We start from the raw sequence: 19,966 nt of genomic DNA, 5'->3' as shown, positions 1-19,966 counted from the left end.
ATAGCAATAACAACATTATGTTATTGATGTTATTATAATATATTTCTATCATATCATTATGCAAGCCTGGGCATAAACTAGTTAAAAAGTTAAGTTAATTGTTACTTTTTAACTTAACCTTCTGCAATTTAATTTTCATCAACTTAATTTTTAACCCATCAGTATAAACTGAATCGGTATCTTAACTTGAAGTTACTTTTAATTAAGCAACCTACTTTAGTTTATAAATAATTAAATAATAACTATAATAAAGTTATTATTGATGATGTACATTACATAAACGTTTACTTTTTACTATTTTAAACCATATTACTGTTCATATATTATGGTTTTTTTTTTTTTAATAACTCAAGTTAACTAGTCAATTGTAAGTTTCCACATAATAAGTTAATACAACCCTACCGAGTTAAAAAAAGATAGAATAACTATTAACTGTTAACATTATACTTTTAAAAATGTTTCCTATCAAATTAACTCAATTAAAAATAATCACTAACTTGCCCAGCCCTACAGGCTTATCGTGTTATGACACAATATACACGATCGACTTACGTCAAGTTTTCGTGAGATGAGCCCCAACGCTTTGCTCACGTGATGTCTAGACAAACCGGTAAAGTTGAGCTTGTTCAGGCGTGTAGCGACTTCAGCAAAAATCTGTAACCACGTGTTTGACCACGGTCCCATCATGACGATCCTGGCATCCGAGTTGGCCAGACGATCAAACGATTTAGCCTGTTACCATATATTTTTATCATATTTTAGGTACATCACGCGTTATAATAATATTCGAAACGGTTTTTTTTTTTAGAAATAGTTATAGAGTATAAAATACAGGCTCCTTTTAGGTTTGACCTTTTTGAAAACATGCTCTAAGTCTTGGACGTTTTCGAGAATTTTATGATCCGGCGGGTTCAAATTAGTCATCAACAGGAGGCAGTCGGCCTTCAGGAACGCCTCGAAGCGATCGCCGGTCACGACTAATTCTGCAAACGGGTTTTTTTTATTATTATTATTATGATGATGATGATGATGATGATGATCGTTTAAAGTATAAAAAAATATGATTACTGCAGCTTTCGTGCTGATAGACGAATCCCAGGACCGATAAGAATTATTTATTTATATCTGTATGGTTCCTATGTCGTGGGCATATAGAAAAATCAGGCATTTCACTAAACTCCCAGGCAAATGTTTAAAGAATTTAATTTGTATGCGATTTTACTATTCGTAATTTAATTAAAAATTGTTGATTAAATGAATAGTAAAAATGAAATGTTTTTGCGTTAATTTAAAAATTAAACTATATTTTCCTGTTAATTATTTATTGAAATTATATTATTAATATATAAAATACTTAAGTATATTAAATATAGTCTTAATTAGTCTTAAGACTAAAATTATAAGTGAATAAATTTAATTACTAATTCGGTCGTCCAACTAAATTAAAAATATTTCATATACCTACGTATTATAAATATTAATTAATTAAACATAATTTTTTTTATATAGAATAGCAATAAACAATACATACATTAACATAAATAATCAACAATTGTTTAAAATAATACAAAAAGTTTAATTTTAATTATTTGCCCTATTTGAAATACGTAGGCATTTAATTAAATATTACTTTGCATTTAATTTAATATCTAGGTGAATAGTAAAATCACATAAAAATTGAATTATTGAACTAAATGGCACTAATGGAGTTTGATTTTGTTTTTTGCTAAAAAATGTCATAGGTATGTCGATAACTCAGTGAAAAAACAATATTATTTATTTATATCTAATGGGCACATATGCCAGTAATGTCTTTAAGTGAATGTAAAATGTAATTATTTATGCGATTTTGACGAACTGCACTACATTATGTATAGGTGGGTACCATTCAAGTTTGAGAAACAACAATTTTTTATATGTTCAGCCATTTCTTTTACTTCATCCACGTCCAAAGTTAAAATAAATACGTCCAATTTATTGTCGGCGAACACTTTCCTTTGGAGTATGTTGAATGCCAACTCGATGCTAAGAACATTGCAGTGGTCCACGGAGATCACGACTTTGGTAACGATAACATCCATTATACCTTATAATATAATATTATTGACACAGACCAGTTTTTGAATTTAAAGTTATAAACAGTTTTACGTCGAGTACAAAATATATTGTTTGGAAACACTACTACCACGGAAACAATATATTATTAGGTTCATTCATGAATCGTGATGGATAATACGTAATAATACGAAATTTTGATTTTATTATTTATAATAAATTTTTCTTCAAACGGTTCTAGTCACACCAATATTCGCATATTTATTAATTATTCACGATCGAAATTAATCACATCTTATAGACGCAATGTAGATCATATTTTAACATATCTAAAATAAGTGGCATCGTGAGTGCAACCTCCCAACTCTAGGTACAAGAGATAGATATTCGGCCTAGTTCTTATGGCTTATATAGTGCCGCGCAATAAAAATGTCTTAAAATATGCTCTGAAATAATGGATGGAATAACTTTATTCTAATCCATTTAAAAATAAATTGTGTTTTTTAATTTAACCATCATTATTGTTTTGTTAATTTTATGCGAAAAAAAGAACATTAATAATAGAGCTAAAGTTGTCACTTGCTACATAGTTAATTACATTTTCGGTTATTTTTGTTACACCCTAGCTATATATCCATGCGTGTCGGTCAACCGAAATTACATTTTTTAACTATATTCATGTGTACCTACAGATAATTGTTTAGATCAATAACAACTATTCACTGAGTATTCAGTGTATTGTCATAAATCATATTATTTAAAAATTATTCTTCTACAGAAAATGAAATAAAAATTATAATGTAGGTATAGGTAACAAATAATGAAAATAAAAAAAACCTATGTGCGTACGTGATATTTAATTTCTATATAGATAATTATTGTACTAAATTGTATACGAATCACGAGTACTTATGTTTGTTATATTATTTTTACTTTTAATAAACTTAACTATTACCTATACACATAGGCCTCTCAAGAGATATAGTGTTTTTATATAGGTAGGTGAGGTAATAGAGGAAATAATAATCAATTAATAGTAGTAAACATCACTAACTAATTAAATGTATAGCAATATTGCTACTGTTAATTATTTCAAACTCTAATAATGATAATGGGAACATAAAGGTATAAAAACATATTAACATTTCGTCAATATACACATGATATGGTATAGGTATAATCAAATTAAATTTTAACTTCGTTTTCGTAATTTGAAAGCTAAGAAACTTTTTTATAGTATAATTAGTTTTTAATGAATAATATTTATAATGCATTATTTTTTGTCTGTCCTAAGTAGATCATAACAAACAATAACAACGCATTATCATGTATTATATTAAATATTGGTCTCATGTAATACACCTATAAAAAAATGTCAATATTATTATTAACAGTTAGAATTCGCAATCGAAATATTTTGTTAATTATTAATATGCATCAATAAATATTCATCATAAAAAGGTTTCCATAGTATACACAATACAGTTTACATATTATGTACAATTTTTTTATGATCTTAAGTATCAGCAACTATGGCCATTAGTATTTTGTAGGGGGGTTACATGGTTAGTTGATAGGAACACGCGTATATGTGAGTTGACGGTTCGTCACTAAAAACCCAGGTGGTCACCCATCCGGGAACTAGTGAAGCCGTCTGATGTTGAACATCAGAACACGTTAGTGACTGTGACAAATTACTGAGCCACACCAGGCCCCATTTTGTGTATTGTGTTAAAATATATAAATATACGTAGGTACGTAATAGTTATATTAGTTATTATCAGGGCTCGGGACTTTATGTGCTTAAAATCTTAAAAATATACGTAAACATATGCACCAAAAAAATATCAAAATATGCGCTTAAATATGCATTTATATTTAATTAAAAAGACGTTAAAAAACATATGTTGTACGTATTACTAAAAATTTATATTTTATACATACTATATTATAAAAAAATTTGTATTTTTTAACACTCCGCATCTTCTTTACCTAGCAATTAAAATTTTTATGTTATAAAAAATAATCATTTTATAATTATATTTTATTTGTATTAGTTTGTGTAATCATTTGCTAGTTTCTTGTATTGCACATTTCCCTCGGTTTAATCATTTTCACATGTTTTACTGTTTGTACCTATATGTTGTATTACACTAGATCGCCGTTCATATCTATTATCTACTTTAAAGTTTAATTTCACATATTTTGCAAAATAAAATTCTTCCATTTGCTAAAAATACATTATCCCCAAATTCCAAAGTGAAACTTCTCAACCGACTAATTTGTGTTTTGTTTTCTTTTGGCATATTATACATTTATACCATAAATACAAGCGCTAATAAATACAAAAAATAACGAATACAGATACGAACACGACAACGATTGACGATACATGCACACGATAACGATCGTAGTCCATCGATCACTATATAGGTACTGACTACTGGCAAACAAAAATACAAAATAATACTATAAAAGACAGATTAAATAAAAATAATATTGTCCTCAGAGCTAAAAATAAAATGGGTTCCCAGTAACGCTATTGATTATCGCCTTATCGCTATTATTGCCGAAAAAATCATGTAGATAAAATTAATTTACGAAAAAATTGATTTAAGAGTAAATAATCAAAAATTATTTTGAAATATGCAATAAAAATCAATAAATCTTAAAAATATGCAAACGGTTAACTTTAAAACTTTAACTCCAAACACCACTACACAAATTTTTACCGGATCAAATTTATAGTATTTATTTCCCGAACAAATATGCAAATGCATAAAGTCCCGAACCCTGGTTATTATAAGTACTCAGGTACATAGTACATATAATTAGGAAACTATAGGTACTTAATCAATAACTCGCATTACACATAATAATTTACTAGTATCATATTTTATTACACTGCAACTGATCTAAATATATTGGTAACACTGATTATAAATAACAATTGAGAAACACATTTCAATCACAGATAACTATGTAAAAAAAAATTTTATGTAGGTACACAATTTTGTTGTGTGAAGTTTGAACATTAAACGGTGCACTTATATACAAATACATAACGATTTCTCAATCGAATAAGACACGATAAGTCTAAAACATTGTAAGCACACTGTTTTTCAGTAAGCAACCCACATCAAGTGGACAAGGGTACAAGACCCACTCGTAAGTTTCTGCCAATGTCTGTACGTATAAAATATTTATGAAAGATAATAATTGACTGAATATCTTTGAATTTTGTTCTGTATATTTCACTTACCTACCAAAGTACTTTTTTAATGAAAGAGTATACATTTTTTTTTTTTTGAGAAGAACTCTTATAGTTTTATAAATAGAAATGATGTACTGTACTTTTGTCGAAAAAAATCTTGAAAGTAATTCAACTATTATCCTCCATTGATATTTAATACTCGTGATGTTTTAATAGATTATTATATGACAATAAACCAGTAGTAGCTCAAATAACTCGATGTAACGTCCAATGAACGTCTAAAATAAGAAAGTTTAAGAAAAATAAAAAAATACGTATTTCACTGTCATTTAGGTGTTTTAAAAAATTTGATAATTAACACAATAACGATTTAAGAAACCCCTTAAACGAATACATTTTTTTGCGATTAAAAAGCCTTACCAATATCGAGTGATGAAAATTGACTAAATGTTTTCAAAATGGTTTACATTACCCTGTATTAATTATAAAAACCATTTTTTATTCAATTTTAAAACTATACTCATAATACCATTACGGTACCTTTAAAATATGTAATAATAATATTACGATTATTTATGGCTATATAGTATACTGTCTATTACATAACAGTACTTATTAGTACTCACTATAATATACTTGTATAATACGGGTAATATATGATATTCTTTCGGTATTACAACGAAATGTCACGCGATAATAATAAATTAGGGCACTTATTTTTAATGCGAAATACAATTTTATCATGACTGTGCTCTAAAATGTTTTTCTTCAATTATGGAATAGAATACCACGCGTTCATCCGTCAAACAATTATTAAAAACAACTAAACCTAAAAATTAAACTTTTATCTGACATTTCGTGAGAATTATTGTAAGTTGTAACGTGTATATTTTACGGTTATTTAAAATAATAATAAAAAAAAAATTTACTTTAGTATAAAGTATCATACACGCTGCCTATTTATTTTACCACGACCTGTGCCAGCCAAAACTCTGAAAAGTCCTATTCGGATTTTACACGTATAAGTCAATATTCCGCAGTCATCTCGCACTTGAAAAGATAATAAAAACAAAAAAAATCGTTGTGTCGGTCGTGTGTGTATCTCAGTGATTATGTCGCTCTTATAATTGCATTTTTCATATTTCACACAGCATCCACGATCGCCGACCCACATTACGATGATTTTCCTAAATGATAAAACCGCTAAAAAAAAAAACAGAAATGAGAGAGTGCCCTGTACGTACCTACTTACACGATTAAAAATCTATCGTCGTGTACAGTTTTTTTTAATACAACGGCGTACGCGCGGGGCGCGCCGATTGCAGTGGCGCAACTGCAGCGGCAAAAGCGCATCAACTGCTGCAGAGCAGGTGCACCGATGAAAGGAGCGCGTGCACCCGGTCGACGGTTTGCGGATCGCGCGAAGCGATTACACCGGCCGCGTTGCAGTGCGTCCGTCCACCGCCATCGGTCTTGGGCCGGTACGTCAGTGGCCCGTCGGCCGTGCGACAGTGGCAGGCCGTGCCCCCCTGGGACACTAGCATTGCGTGCGCGGCGCACGTGTCCCACGCGTACGTCGAGTCCTTGGTCAGCGCGTAGCACTTGACGACGCCCAACGCTGCGCACAGCATCTTGTAACCGGCCCCGGACGCCGTGGCCACGATGTAACCCGACCGCTGTAGCGCCGCCTTGGCCTCGTCAGTCTCGCTGTTGCTTGTCACCACCAACTCCTGTCGGACGTACAAAATTCAAATGTATTGTAATTAATGTTTTTTTTTTTTTTATTATTATTATTTATTTCGATTAAGGATTCAACTACTGAGGTCATTACCCTGGATTTGTGTGTGTGTGTGTGTGGGGGGGGGGGATTGGGACGATAAGTTGGAAGTTGGAACACGTTTATGTCTGCACGGCAAGGATTTGTTGCTAAAAACCCCAGGTGGTCATCCATCCGGGAGCTAGCAACGCCTACCGGTACGTACACTCAGAGCGTTTCGCAGATTGAGCGTAGGACCACGCTCACCAAGCCACGTATTATTATTATTGTTTCGTTTCTTTATTCAAAAATCCTCAAAGAAATAATGAGATTCAGAGGGTGTCAGAGTTATATTCGTTTTTTCTCTTAGACCCCGCACGAGTAACATGGATAGCTTTCAGCTAAAATTGTTTTTTTTATGATTTTTTGACTTCCAAAATCAAAATTATATTTTTTAAATTCAAATGATATTTAAATTTATTTGAGACAATACTCGGACAAATCGATTCGTCATACCCTCAGGAATATTAATCACTATCGTTTTTGTTATGGGCGATTTTATTCTAAGATTACTCAAAAACATAAAAAAAACAATGATTCGACGTAAATACGTATTGTCAATGTTGCTCGTGGGTCAGAGAGAGAAAACAAACAGTGCGCTGACATCCTCTTAAGATATTTATAACACAGTAAATGATATATTTATATTATTAGACGTATTCAAAATACATTAAAGTTTTCACATAACATCTATCAGATCTGAAGATTAAAAATAGTGTGTGATTTCAACCCAAATGAACGGTGTTTCGCCATTCTCAATGGATAGATAAAATGAGCAGTTTTTTGTACGTAGCCGTTACACAGATCGATCTATACAATGAATACAAGTTAACAAATATATGAGTTAGAGTGAAGATGGTTCGTGGTCTGCGCAAGAGTCAAATGTATAACATTCAAGAATTGTGTTCCGGAGAAATTGCAGAGTCATGTAACGGGACACGTGGGTGGGTGTCATATAATATGAGAAAGTCATGATGGCTAGAAGACGTGTCAGGAATCGATTCTTCAATAGTTATAATAAAGGGTTGGATGAGGTTGGATAGTAATCCAAGATACATATGTCACGTGTCTGCGATCAGTAGTAGACTTATTGGTAGATCGAGAAAAACTTTGCTTGGGGGTCGTCTGAAGGGAAAAATATAAAAATAGTCTACAAGTCCTTATTCCTTAATAATACTATACAATAAATCACCGATTCTTTAACAATGGGTCGCCAGTTCGCCACGCGATAGTGTCATATTATTATATCAATATATGAGCTAATGTATTATGTTAGAAATAGTTAGTTCTTGTTTTCAACAGTCATAATATAATTACTTTAAGTGATTCACTTTAGTTTTAGTTCCAGAATAACGTTTCCAAACGAAACAGAGTATGATATTGTAATAGTGTGGAACACCATTACAGTTTTCATATTTTTATGATTATAATATTACGTGTAGTATCATATACTATACATATAGCATAGACGCGCGTGTCATCATTCATTCATTCTGTAATATCACGAAGTAAAGCTATATATATGTATAACTATTTTGTATAGTAAACAAAATTTATAATAATCGTTCAGCCTGCTGGACATACGTCAGCCGAACTAGTCTCGTCTCATCACATTGTTGCTGCCAGGTCATTGGTAAAGTAAAATATTTTGTATTACATTTTGTTTTACATTTTAAATATACGTTAAATTATATTCGGTATATCTAACTGTGTTGTCGAACATCCAAATCCTCTCACATTCCATCGTTTGGTATAGATCTATCACTATACGGATTCACAATTACACACCGTATACCAGTAGTGATAGACAATAATTTAATTGTTACCACTTAACAATATTATAATCGAATAGATTATACACGATATACGGTCATAAAGAGGAGTTCGATGAGACAAACAAACAAAACGATGGATTTCGTGTATGGAAAACGACGTTGTTTTTGAATGAAAAAACACCGATTAAAATGTCTTAATATTACTAAAGATTAGAAGAAAAATGATTTTAAACTGTCTGCGCCGATTTCAGAGCAATTCTGCAAAAGCGTTACTCACAATAATCATATATCATTATCTGGCATTACCTGTACGTAAATTTAGTCTTTTTTTTAATAATTATTGCGGTGTTCACGTATTCACTATTATGTTATTATGAATAATTTATGATTCTATAACAGGTACATGCCTAATGCGTATATATTATAAATTATAATATTATACATAATAGGTATGTTTAACAGGCGTTTATTATACGCTTTGAGTTAACGATCGATACGACAATATGTTATGATAAATGTGACTAATTAGAGTTTTTTTTTACCTGATTGCAGCTAATGAATTCTGGCAATGAGCTTAAACTTTTTTGTCCGTCGCAATACGCCCAGTAACATCTTCCACTCCACCTAAAAACACACAGGCGCGATGAAATTAGTTCTTAAAATACGTCTTGTTGACGTTTCACGTTTCACGTTTCTCGATTCGTTATTAAGTTTGCATAGAGATTTATTTTTATTTTTATAAAAATATACATTTACACGACGTTTCACGTAGTTTGACTTGCGGCGCTCATGCCTTAGTGAATTCACAATCACTATAATTAATAACGCAATATTAGAATATGTTATTTTACATTTGTAATAATGTGGACATAATACAGTGTAAGTATTGTGTAATTAACAACAATAGTGTCCATTATAGTGTCCATTGAAAAGAATCAAAATGATATTGTTTTATATGAATTGCAAATAGAGGTATAATATTAGGTATCCAATGGTAGGCATAGGCTGTCAAAATAGTATTTTACGACGTTTAAATAAATAATATTGCAGTGATGTCATGACGTTAAAGCAAACTGTTTGTTACTAAACACAAAACGTGAGTGCTAATATTAGACAATTAGCGCAAAAAAATAAGTGACTTTCAGTTAAACACAATCATTAGTGTTTCCTATATAAAAACCAATCATTCACTTGGCACTTATTATAATTATATCATACTAACAAACATAATAATAACGATTGTATTAAATTAGAAGTTCAACGACATATTTTATCAGACTACATTAATATGATTAAGAGGACACTACAGCCGCATGTGTTGTCTCAGTCTAACAAATTATGTAAAATACAACAAAAACTGTTTTTCGCGGAAAAGAACCGAAAAAGCTATAGTCAAAACTATAAGAAATTAAATTTTCACCACATAAAAATGAGAACTTTGGCTGTACAAATATCGTTTTCAGATTTTCGATATCGGAATTACGAAAAAAGTTACTCGAGTTTTATATTAGTATTTTGAAACAACAAGACATTTTTACGCATAAGTGATATCGAAAAAATAAAAAACGATATTTCACAGATAATGTTTTCATCTATAGTGTGAATCAATTCGTAGTCTTCTGAACTATTTCTACAATTTGAGTTTTTTTATCCCCCGCAGAACCGTTTTTTGTATGTTGTACACGCTTTGTAATACGGAGACAACGCACGCGGAGGGTTCTATTGAGTAATCGGTTATCGATGTGTATTAAAAAACAAAACTATTATATTATTATTTACAACAGAAAATTACGACGATGGTCATTAATAATGATTACCCTTCGACGGCGTTGAATTCGAAAAACGGTTGATTGATGACGCCGGCAATAGGTTTTCCACTAAGTTTGTCGAATAAACCAATATTGATTGTGACACAATGAAGTCCGCTAGAGTGGAATCCGTATTCGTTTATTGTATCGACATTGCCGTTTATATATTCGTTCGTCGAATCTATAATGTTATATAGAGTAGTTTGTGTAGAAAATATGTTTAGTTACTATGTTTTATAATAATATTAACATGATGTCGATCATTTATAATATTATATGCCTAGGTCGGATTAAAAATCATATAAAACCAACGAATTATTAAAACAAAATCTTATCTGAAAACGTTAGGGCCATTATATTAACATTATCGTTAAACTTTACACTTCAGTATTGAATACTGTTTTAATGATTATTGTTATCAGACGCGTTCAGAGTGATAACATTTTTTACCATAAAAATCGGAAAATCACAACGACATCGTTTATTTTTGTAGTTCTTCAATAATATTATGTAAATTACCAATAGGATCGATCCATATTCCGATTTTCTCCAAATCGAAGTTTTTCTCTTCGGGAGGATAACAGTCGACGTTAAGGTCTTTCGCTCCGAACTCTTTGTGAGCGGCTTCCGCTAAGCTCTTGGCCGAGTCCAAGTCGTCTCCCAGAGCTTTGGACAAACACTGAAATGTCTCTTCTATCGTCTCTCCGACTTGTATGGTGACGTCTTGACCTTTATTGTTCTGTATCGTATCGTTTTCTTCGCCATACACGTTCTCTTCGAGTTCTGGAAACTTTAAATTGTAATTAAAATGCGTATAAGATTCCTACAGATACGTTCACAATACGACTCATTATGGTTCCCGAGGCATAGACAATTACACAGCGATATGGGAACACTCTGCCCTTTTTCGAGACTAGCTAAAAGCCAAATTTTAAAATGATCAAACAAAACTTATGACATCAGAAGACGTAGGTATAGGTACAATGGGACTTGAGACCAAAACAAAAAATAGATGCCAACATATCTGGCAGTCACAGGACACGTATTCTTATATCGGAATATATGCGCAAAACCTGTTATATTCTATTGATTAATTCTACCCACTATAGTCAAATCGATACTGTTTGACGTTTGTACAACCTAGCACGGAAAAATAGCTACAATATGTACTAGTATTATATATAAAATGTAAACACTTTATCAAACTTTTAATATCATGTAAATGATGATAATATGTCGAAACATTTGATTATTTTAAACATAATAAATACCAATAAAAGAAAAAAAAAAAGAATATAATTTATCAATTTTATGTTTGATAGCCGATGGGTCGATGGTTTCACGTTTCATTGTATAGGCCGGTTAATAGACAATAGTTAATATCAGATACTGGCAAATGAGAACTAAATATTATACAATATTATTGTACTTATAAATAATAAATTGACGCATTGATAGAAAGTCGAAGGTAAAAACAAAATAACTACACAGCAGAGGTAGATACCAATAATAATACGTAATATATTACAATACCAACACTTTTTATGTATATTGTACAATAAAGTACAAATAATGGTACAATAGTATACGTCAATATTTTAGGTATATTCTAATCGTTTTTACTCTAGTAAAAAATGAACTTTATGTAATATTGCTTACTCAAATCTCAGGAAATGTATTATAGAACTTACGGTTGTACCTATTATACGACTGTTGATATATGGGACAACGAATACAAAAATCTCATAAAAAAAAAAACATTAATCAGTTAGTTTGTAAAATGTAGCTTTTTTCATCCTACTAGATAATAAATCTCATGTGCTCGGAAGTCGACACGAATTACTGACGTCATTCTTAGTCATCTTAGGTAACACTATTATTATCTACGATTAATGTATTAGCAGCTACATGTACCAACGACTAAAATGTCGCTACCTACAATGAGTTTTTGCAATTAATAGTCCATGAACAATACTGCTCGAACTCGCAGTCCAAATTCTGGCCAATTTATCGATTTGAACGGATTTCGAAAGCAAACAACATACGAGGACAATGTCGTATTACTGTTTCAAGAAATAATACTAATAATTGGTAATCTAATATAATACAAGAGAGAAAAATATATATTATGAAAAAAACTATTCATGCGAATATCGACATCTACAAAATATATGATATACATATATATATATACGTATATACGATTGATGTGAATTCTACATGTTGTCATATACAAAGATGATGTAATGCAAATTATGTTTTTATTGTTTATCGATACAGGTACCTACTATTGAATATTTTAATGAAAAACATATTATTATGAATTTGACATGAGAATCGTCGGAGGAAAGATTGCCGCATCGATTTTATAATAATATTATACAGATAAGACGTCATCCTATCTATGGTATCTATTTGTGACGTTTATTGGTAATAATATTTATAATATTATCATATACAGTATACAGTATTACAGTTATATCGATCTAATAATCTTCAATAATATTGTTGTGCCTATAATTATAAACATAAATAGTTTTTCCTCTTAAATAATATTCGCATTGCACTTATATCGGCGCCCCTCGAGGTGAGCTTAACTCTCTGACCTCGTGTCTCTAGCCAATACCCGTGCAGGGCCATAATGTACTTATGTAGTCGTAATGCAGTTATATAATATACGCAAGGTGTATAGATGCGCTATAACCTACGGTGGCATTTTAAAGGTTTATTTTTCAGATATTTATTATTGTTAAAATATAGGTGATGCCATAATACGAGGAGGAGCGGGGACTGCGATCGCACCTCTTGCAGAGTATTTATTACACTGCGTTTGATATGTATAATAATAATTGTATACGTTGTTAACTACTATTTTGATATAGAGCCCGGAAATATATTGATTAAAAATTGTCTTTTTTACCACATATTATGTACCTATAATATGTATTCAAAACGACTCTAGGTGTTGTATGCAGAGTTAATTTACTTTGTTATTATATATTTTTACTTAGCGTATCACAGTAAGGCATTGGGTATTTATCGTGACTATATAGGTCCCGTATTTTAATGCAAAGTGTGTTTTTTTTCGTGTGCTCCAGAAGTCTAAAGCATAATTAAGTCTGATTTCACAGTACATATAGTTCGTGTCTTGCAATAGATACCTCAAAGGTGAAACTTTTGTCTTTTATTTCTTGACATTTTCGACTTCGGTAATTTTATTAATTTTTTGAGCGATTAATATTTATAAATATTGTTGGGGCTTTTAGTGTCAATAACTTTTTTTAACGCACTACGTGACACGACCTCAGGAGATCGGCTACTCGCTTCATATAAACTGAATTATTATTTAATTCTATAATAATTTTGAAACAGTACTTGCCATAAAAACTTTAACGATCATTCTAAATGTTTCCCTGGTGCTAAATACTTAAATGTTTAAAATTTAAGGTTTATATAGGTGAGTATAATTACCGGCCGAGTTCGCTTCGAGGTATAGACGTACAACACCCGATAGCATGGTAAATACTTGGTTAAACAACCTAAAGTTACAAAGACCACACATAGTCCAATTTAATCGTTTACGTATAGGACATATCTAGGATTATTACTTAGTTACTCTTTCAAACTTGGACTAAATGACTCACTGCTTTGTGCACTTCATTTAAATTATTGTATCTGTGACCCCTCATATTTTATACAACTGTCTTGCCCTGCGGTTTAAACGACAAATTCTATTTAACACTCTTAGATCTCTTAATATTCCTCTCAATCTTTACTCTATTTTAAACACAAAATCTGAAACAGCTATACAAATGATAATCACTTTTATACTGGAGCCTGGCTTCATAATATAATAGATATAATGAACTAATCTGTTGTTAATCTTAATTTTGTATTGTTTATTTATCTCTGTTAAGTTATCATAGTTGTATACTAAAGGCTTTAAAAGAAAAAGAAAAAAAAGGTGAGTATTACTGATAAAACTGATGTTTATTGTTCCGGAACTAATGTAGTAATCGATAACGCATTGCCTGCTTACGGCTCGTGGCTTGTGTAAATTTGGTTGGTATCATAATAATTGGTGAAATACCTAATACTTAAAAACAATAAATTACAAAATTTTGGCAACTACAATGTGACAATGTACCAACTTCATGATAAATATTACTCTATGAAAGGGATTTATCTACTTCCAGCGATTATCGGATGTGGTGTGTTACCGGGACTCTGTAAAGAAAGTATTATAATAACTAATTGGTCAGTTGGAGACAATATATTCATGGCGATCGCATTTGATGTGTTTATCAATTGATTATCATCAATTATTGATCCAGAATAACTATATAAGTATTGTTTATTTACTGTCCAAATCGTGCGTGCCTAAGTATGGTATTTGGTTTTTGTATTATTGCTAGTTTAGTTAAGTGTTGAAATTCAGAAAGTTATAACATCGCTTTCTTAGGTGTTGCGTACTCACAGGAAAAATGTTGGTAATTTTTTAATGGTACTATTGTGTTGTAACGGTTATTTTCGGGTTGTTTTTTATTGAATATTTTAATAGTTTTTAAAGCATTTAAATCCAGACCCTAAACAAAACGATACAATTTTTATTTATCAAAGGTTGGTGGTTATTACAAAATGTTTAAGAGAATCGATTACAATTTTTATGACTATTTCTGCCAATTGCAGTATATTATGTATATTTATTTATTTTTAATTTTTTTTAATATTACATTATATTATATTTGTTAACTAATTAATTAATTAAAAAATTATTATAATCATTATATGGATTATTTGTAGCGTTATTATTCATTTTTCGTACATTTAGAGTATAGGTGTGTAATTTATTACCTTTCTAATTATTCTTGATAATAGGTTATTAACTAACGAGAGAGCCCGGTTTTATAACAAAACTGTATTTTTGAATTATGTAACGGTTAACCGCAATAATGTAAATAATTCTTTTAAGCTCATCGTTGCATAATATGATATCGTCGCGACAATTTCAGATTACTGTTATCTTATATGTATGTTTATGCTTTGCAGTATCAAATATCCTAAATCAAAATAGCACGTGCCCCTCACGTGTAAATATACGGTAAGCGCTTACCATCGACCATACTGCACATCCAACGTACCGGGCCCCCTCAACACGTGACATGATACGGTAACACTATAATAATATAATATCATGTCATGCATTATGCACCCGACGCGTTGCAGCTGCAACTGCTGCAGTCGCGAGCGCTAAACGCCGATGACCGATGTACACGAATATTATTGTCATATTATACCTGTCGGCCGATGCGCTTGGCGACCACGCGCTGCACCAGCACGTCGGCCAGCGTCTTGAAGTCGTGCGCGAAGCGACTGCTGTTGGCATCTTCGCCACATTTCTCCTGGACGAGCATGGACAGCAGTCGTGGATTGGACCGGCACAGCCTGGCCACGTGGGCCGCCGCTTCAGAAGCGAGAAGCGCACAACCGGTCAAACCGCTGCACCGTCGTCGGGGACAAGCCGCGGTCGTCCCGTCGCCGTCCGGAGAGCACGCCGTCAAGCCGTCGGAGGAGGACATGGTGCAGTGACAGTGCGCGCCGCGTGAAACTTGGGCGCGATGTGGGCGCCGCCGCCGCGACAACATCGGCCGGCGGCGCGAAAATCAATCACTGCGCCGCGGGGGAGACGGCGGCGGCGGCGGCGGAGGGCGCGTGCGCGGCCTCATGTTGTTGTAGTAATAATACTCGCGTGAAGGTACTATTGTTATGTAACTCGTTGGATACCATGTAGGAATCATATTATAGGTAAAGTATTGCTGGTTAAAATTGTCAAGTATTTGAGTGGAAATTTGTAATGTTAGTACTAACGTTTTATTGAAAAAAAAAATATTTGAAAGTACTGAAAACCAAAAATTATAAAGTGTAATAAACTCTAATGCTAATTTATTGGTGGGAGGTAGGGTAGGGACTCTTCTGTTGACTTTGTTTCCATTCCACAATGCCGTCGTAAAATTGCGAAATTTTATATGGGTGGGGTGGAGACATGTACGTCGGCCTTGAAGTGTTCTCATACACTGCTAGTATTTTAAAGCATTTGGAATTTTTTTTTCGATGTATTTAAACACTTTTTTATTTGAGTATTTAAATAATTATTCGAAAATTTGAAATGCGTTATTTCATAAATGTTATAAAGTTTACGAAAAGTGTGCCTATTGGCAATGATACGATACGTGCACACTATAATACACCAAGTTTGATGGGGGATGGTTTTTTGTTATTTTTTTTTTCGAATTCAATGATAATTGGTAGGCAGTTATAAAAAAAGTTGGACTTTATGAGTCGTTTTTACAGTGGAGATTACAGTTTAACCGAACCAGTGTGTATCCACCTGTTATAATAGGTTTATTTTATTGTTTGTGCGGTTTGAACTCAATTCAGAATATGTTAAAGCTAAACAAACAAACTTATATTTAGAAAGAAGAAGAGCAAATAGAGTGGCTAAAGAGTGACAGATATAAAATTGAAAATATTATCACTTTTAAAAATATTTTCTGCAGAAATCAAAACAATGTGAATTTTCCTTTTCATTTTTCTAAGTCAAATAACCGTCTGATTAAATTTCATGTTTAGATTTAGGCTGGGGCAAGTTAATGATATTTTTAACTCAATCAAGGTAAGTTAAATTGAAATCTAAATAAAGTTAATTCAAAATTATCTATTAATTTAATGAATTTAGAAGTTGACCAAACGTTAATATTCACTTTTTAATTCAAATTAAGTTAATAAAAAAAAATTAAGTTTTCGATTTTATATAGGTAAAATTAAAATAATATCTAGTGGCGTAGTATATTAATTTGTATAAATGGCAAACGTACTACAGTCGTAATAATTATCATAGGTGTCCACAATATATTATAGGAACATATGAAATTATAGTAATTGAAATTGAAATCAACTTGGTTTGTTTGAATGTAAAATTGATTCGGTTGCTTAAAAGTTAATTATTCTTTGTACTCCTTAAGTTAATAATAACAATAAATAATATAACTCATTTAGTTAAAAAGTCAAATTAACTTAACTTATTAACTCAACTAAGAATTTTCAACGCTTTCATGCCCAGCCTTTCAGTCTCATTTCGTATTGAAATTTTTTTATATAATATCTTATTCGAAATCGAACTTACTATGTACAATTAAACTGCGCGCTTTTTCGACAATTTAGCTTTTTCATTTCAATTTAATTGAAACGCAGACACCACGGTGTAATACCTACGCATAGTTTAACAATAATAATATGACGTATCGTCATGAATATTTCGCTAAGTATACTCGGACGTCACATTCGAGTCACCAGAAAGCCGTATAATGACCAGTGATTTTCGAGGTCCCTTCGGAGCCAATGAACTCGAGCGCAGTCCGCCGGGCAACCGCGCGGCGAGAGAGCTAATTAATATATTTTTTCCGTGTCGAAATATATATTTTATTCTTAGGAGCATGACAATGGCAATATATTATAACGTATAGCCATATAAGGAGCAATGTGTACATTTTTGGAAGGCTGCACCAAACACTATATAGTAACAATCGATTCTATGAGCGAATTATGGTTTTTGGGTAATTGTATAATGATGTTATGATTTGTTTTGCGGTGCAGCACGATTGCACACTTTTGTCTTACCATTTTATCCGAAAAAAAGAAGCAACACGATCGCATACCAAAAAAAGGTACCTATTTGATCCAAACGATTTCGTGTTCTCCTCTACGTGATTGATGGAAAATACTCCTACCCATCTTAGATTTTTCTGATGATAAAATAGGTAATTATTTATCAATTATAAACATAATGCATTTAGCTTAGGTGTGTCTTAATACATGGTTGATGAAAATCGAAATTTTAATTATTCTGTTTTATTTTTGTACATGAACTTAGTTTATGTGGTTCGCAATAGTGTTGTATTTTTTTGCAGAGAAATCTAAAAAGTGTGCAATAATGTTGCACCTTTTTTATTTTGTGCGTTAACTAATTATATAAAATAAAAGTATACATCACGACTCACACGAGTAATCTACCTACCTACGATGTGTGGCAATTAAATTCAGCCATGCATGTTAAAGTTAAAGTAAAATTGATAAAAGTTAGGTAATAGGCTCAAGCTGACCTCCATTGTATGCTTATGAAAGAGTAGGAGATGTAAACCTATGGCACAGAATTGGTGACTTATTCTGTACCCATGGATCATTACTAATTATAGATGATAATTAATAAAGGTGTGGATGGACATGACCTCTTATCAGTGATTAATGAAATTATACGAATTGAGGCCAAAAATGACGTATGTATATGTACCTATAGTATATCTAAAATTACCAATTAAATGACTTTACAAAAACGTTTATTCGTGTAAATCTACATATAGGGTTAAAAGGCAGTATTATATCCATTAAAAGTATAATTTTTTTACTTAAACTCGTCCACAAAATGGTTAGAATTGCTCAAAATGCACATGTCCAACCGACGCTTTGATTCCGGTGGTGGATGGCAGATGTGCTCGGTTAAGTGCTAGGACTCGAAGTCAGCACAGTACACGAAATACGTGTGAATGGTCCTTTTTTTTTTCTCCCCCCCCCCCCCAATTGACCTTTAAAAAAATCCATGTCATTAATTACCATGCTAACGGCGTACTAAAGTTTGGTAAAATAAAATTTGTAAAACAATGATTATTTCACTTATGAGGGGCTGGGATAATGTTACACTAGCCGGCCCCTTCATGCTTTTTGTAGAAATAACTCGTAAAAAAGGGTGGTGCAATTCTAAAAATAGTTATGCGAATTCATGTTAATTAGTGATATGGTTTTTTTTTAGTAAATGGGAGGGGGGGTGTAATGTACGGGAATGGACCTTCGAACGGACCGTCGGGCGAACACAGAAGGCGTTACTTTAACTACGGACGATCAACACAAGCGAGCCAAGGCGTCTAGGAATGACCGCAGTTACCGTCGGGCCCGTTCTTGCATCCTGGAAACTAGCTGTCTCGTCGTTGACCGGCGGTTTCATCGAGGTCCTAGGTTATAACACTACCACCTGCTACAGTTCACCGTTCGCAGTCATATTCGTTAACACGTGGTATTGCATTGACGGTTAGCGCCTTCTTTCGCCAAGACTAGGACCTGGACCAGACCTCCACCACTGGCAGGATATTAAGCGTGTTTATAATTAAGTATTTAGATACCCTACACCATCGCCTTCACAAACCTATAAGTATATGAGTTAATTTTCCACAATTCGAATTATCGCCGT

General features: G+C 32.2%; 2 protein-coding genes across 2 annotated transcripts; both read right to left on the bottom strand.

Annotated features, from left to right (window-relative positions):
* Positions 1–372: 372 nt before the first annotated feature.
* Positions 373–2,102, bottom strand: LOC111040365. The gene is made up of 3 exons (XM_022324259.1): positions 1,886–2,102; positions 853–983; positions 373–732 (listed from the first exon to the last, which is right to left on the bottom strand). The coding sequence occupies exons 1-3, from the start codon at positions 2,079–2,081 to the stop codon at positions 508–510; spliced, it is 552 nt and encodes a 183-aa protein (XP_022179951.1). The 5' UTR covers positions 2,082–2,102; the 3' UTR covers positions 373–507.
* Positions 2,103–4,931: 2,829 nt separating this feature from the next.
* Positions 4,932–16,328, bottom strand: LOC111040362 (inositol polyphosphate 1-phosphatase). The gene is made up of 5 exons (XM_022324254.1): positions 15,966–16,328; positions 11,188–11,458; positions 10,678–10,849; positions 9,403–9,484; positions 4,932–6,999 (listed from the first exon to the last, which is right to left on the bottom strand). The coding sequence occupies exons 1-5, from the start codon at positions 16,311–16,313 to the stop codon at positions 6,622–6,624; spliced, it is 1,251 nt and encodes a 416-aa protein (XP_022179946.1). The 5' UTR covers positions 16,314–16,328; the 3' UTR covers positions 4,932–6,621.
* Positions 16,329–19,966: the final 3,638 nt, after the last annotated feature.

This window comes from Myzus persicae, unplaced genomic scaffold (assembly GCF_001856785.1).
Source record: "Myzus persicae strain clone G006 unplaced genomic scaffold, MPER_G0061.0, whole genome shotgun sequence".
Classification (NCBI taxonomy): Eukaryota; Metazoa; Arthropoda; class Insecta; order Hemiptera; family Aphididae; genus Myzus; species Myzus persicae.
The sequence above is the reverse complement of the archived record's forward strand: the minus strand, read 5'-3'. Positions and strand labels throughout refer to the sequence as shown.

Coding starts and splice junctions, on each gene's coding strand:
- LOC111040362 (XM_022324254.1), bottom strand. CDS start 16,313: ATGTTGTCGCGGCGGCGGCGCCCACATCGCGCCCAAGTTTCACGCGGC. Junction 10,850..11,187: donor AATATGGATCGATCCTATTG/GTAATTTACATA, acceptor ATAACATTATAG/ATTCGACGAACGAATATATA. Junction 9,485..10,677: donor GAATTCAACGCCGTCGAAGG/GTAATCATTATT, acceptor GTGTGTTTTTAG/GTGGAGTGGAAGATGTTACT.
- LOC111040365 (XM_022324259.1), bottom strand. CDS start 2,081: ATGGATGTTATCGTTACCAAAGTCGTGATCTCCGTGGACCACTGCAAT. Junction 984..1,885: donor TTGTTTCTCAAACTTGAATG/GTACCCACCTAT, acceptor ACCCGTTTGCAG/AATTAGTCGTGACCGGCGAT. Junction 733..852: donor TAGAGCATGTTTTCAAAAAG/GTCAAACCTAAA, acceptor ATATGGTAACAG/GCTAAATCGTTTGATCGTCT.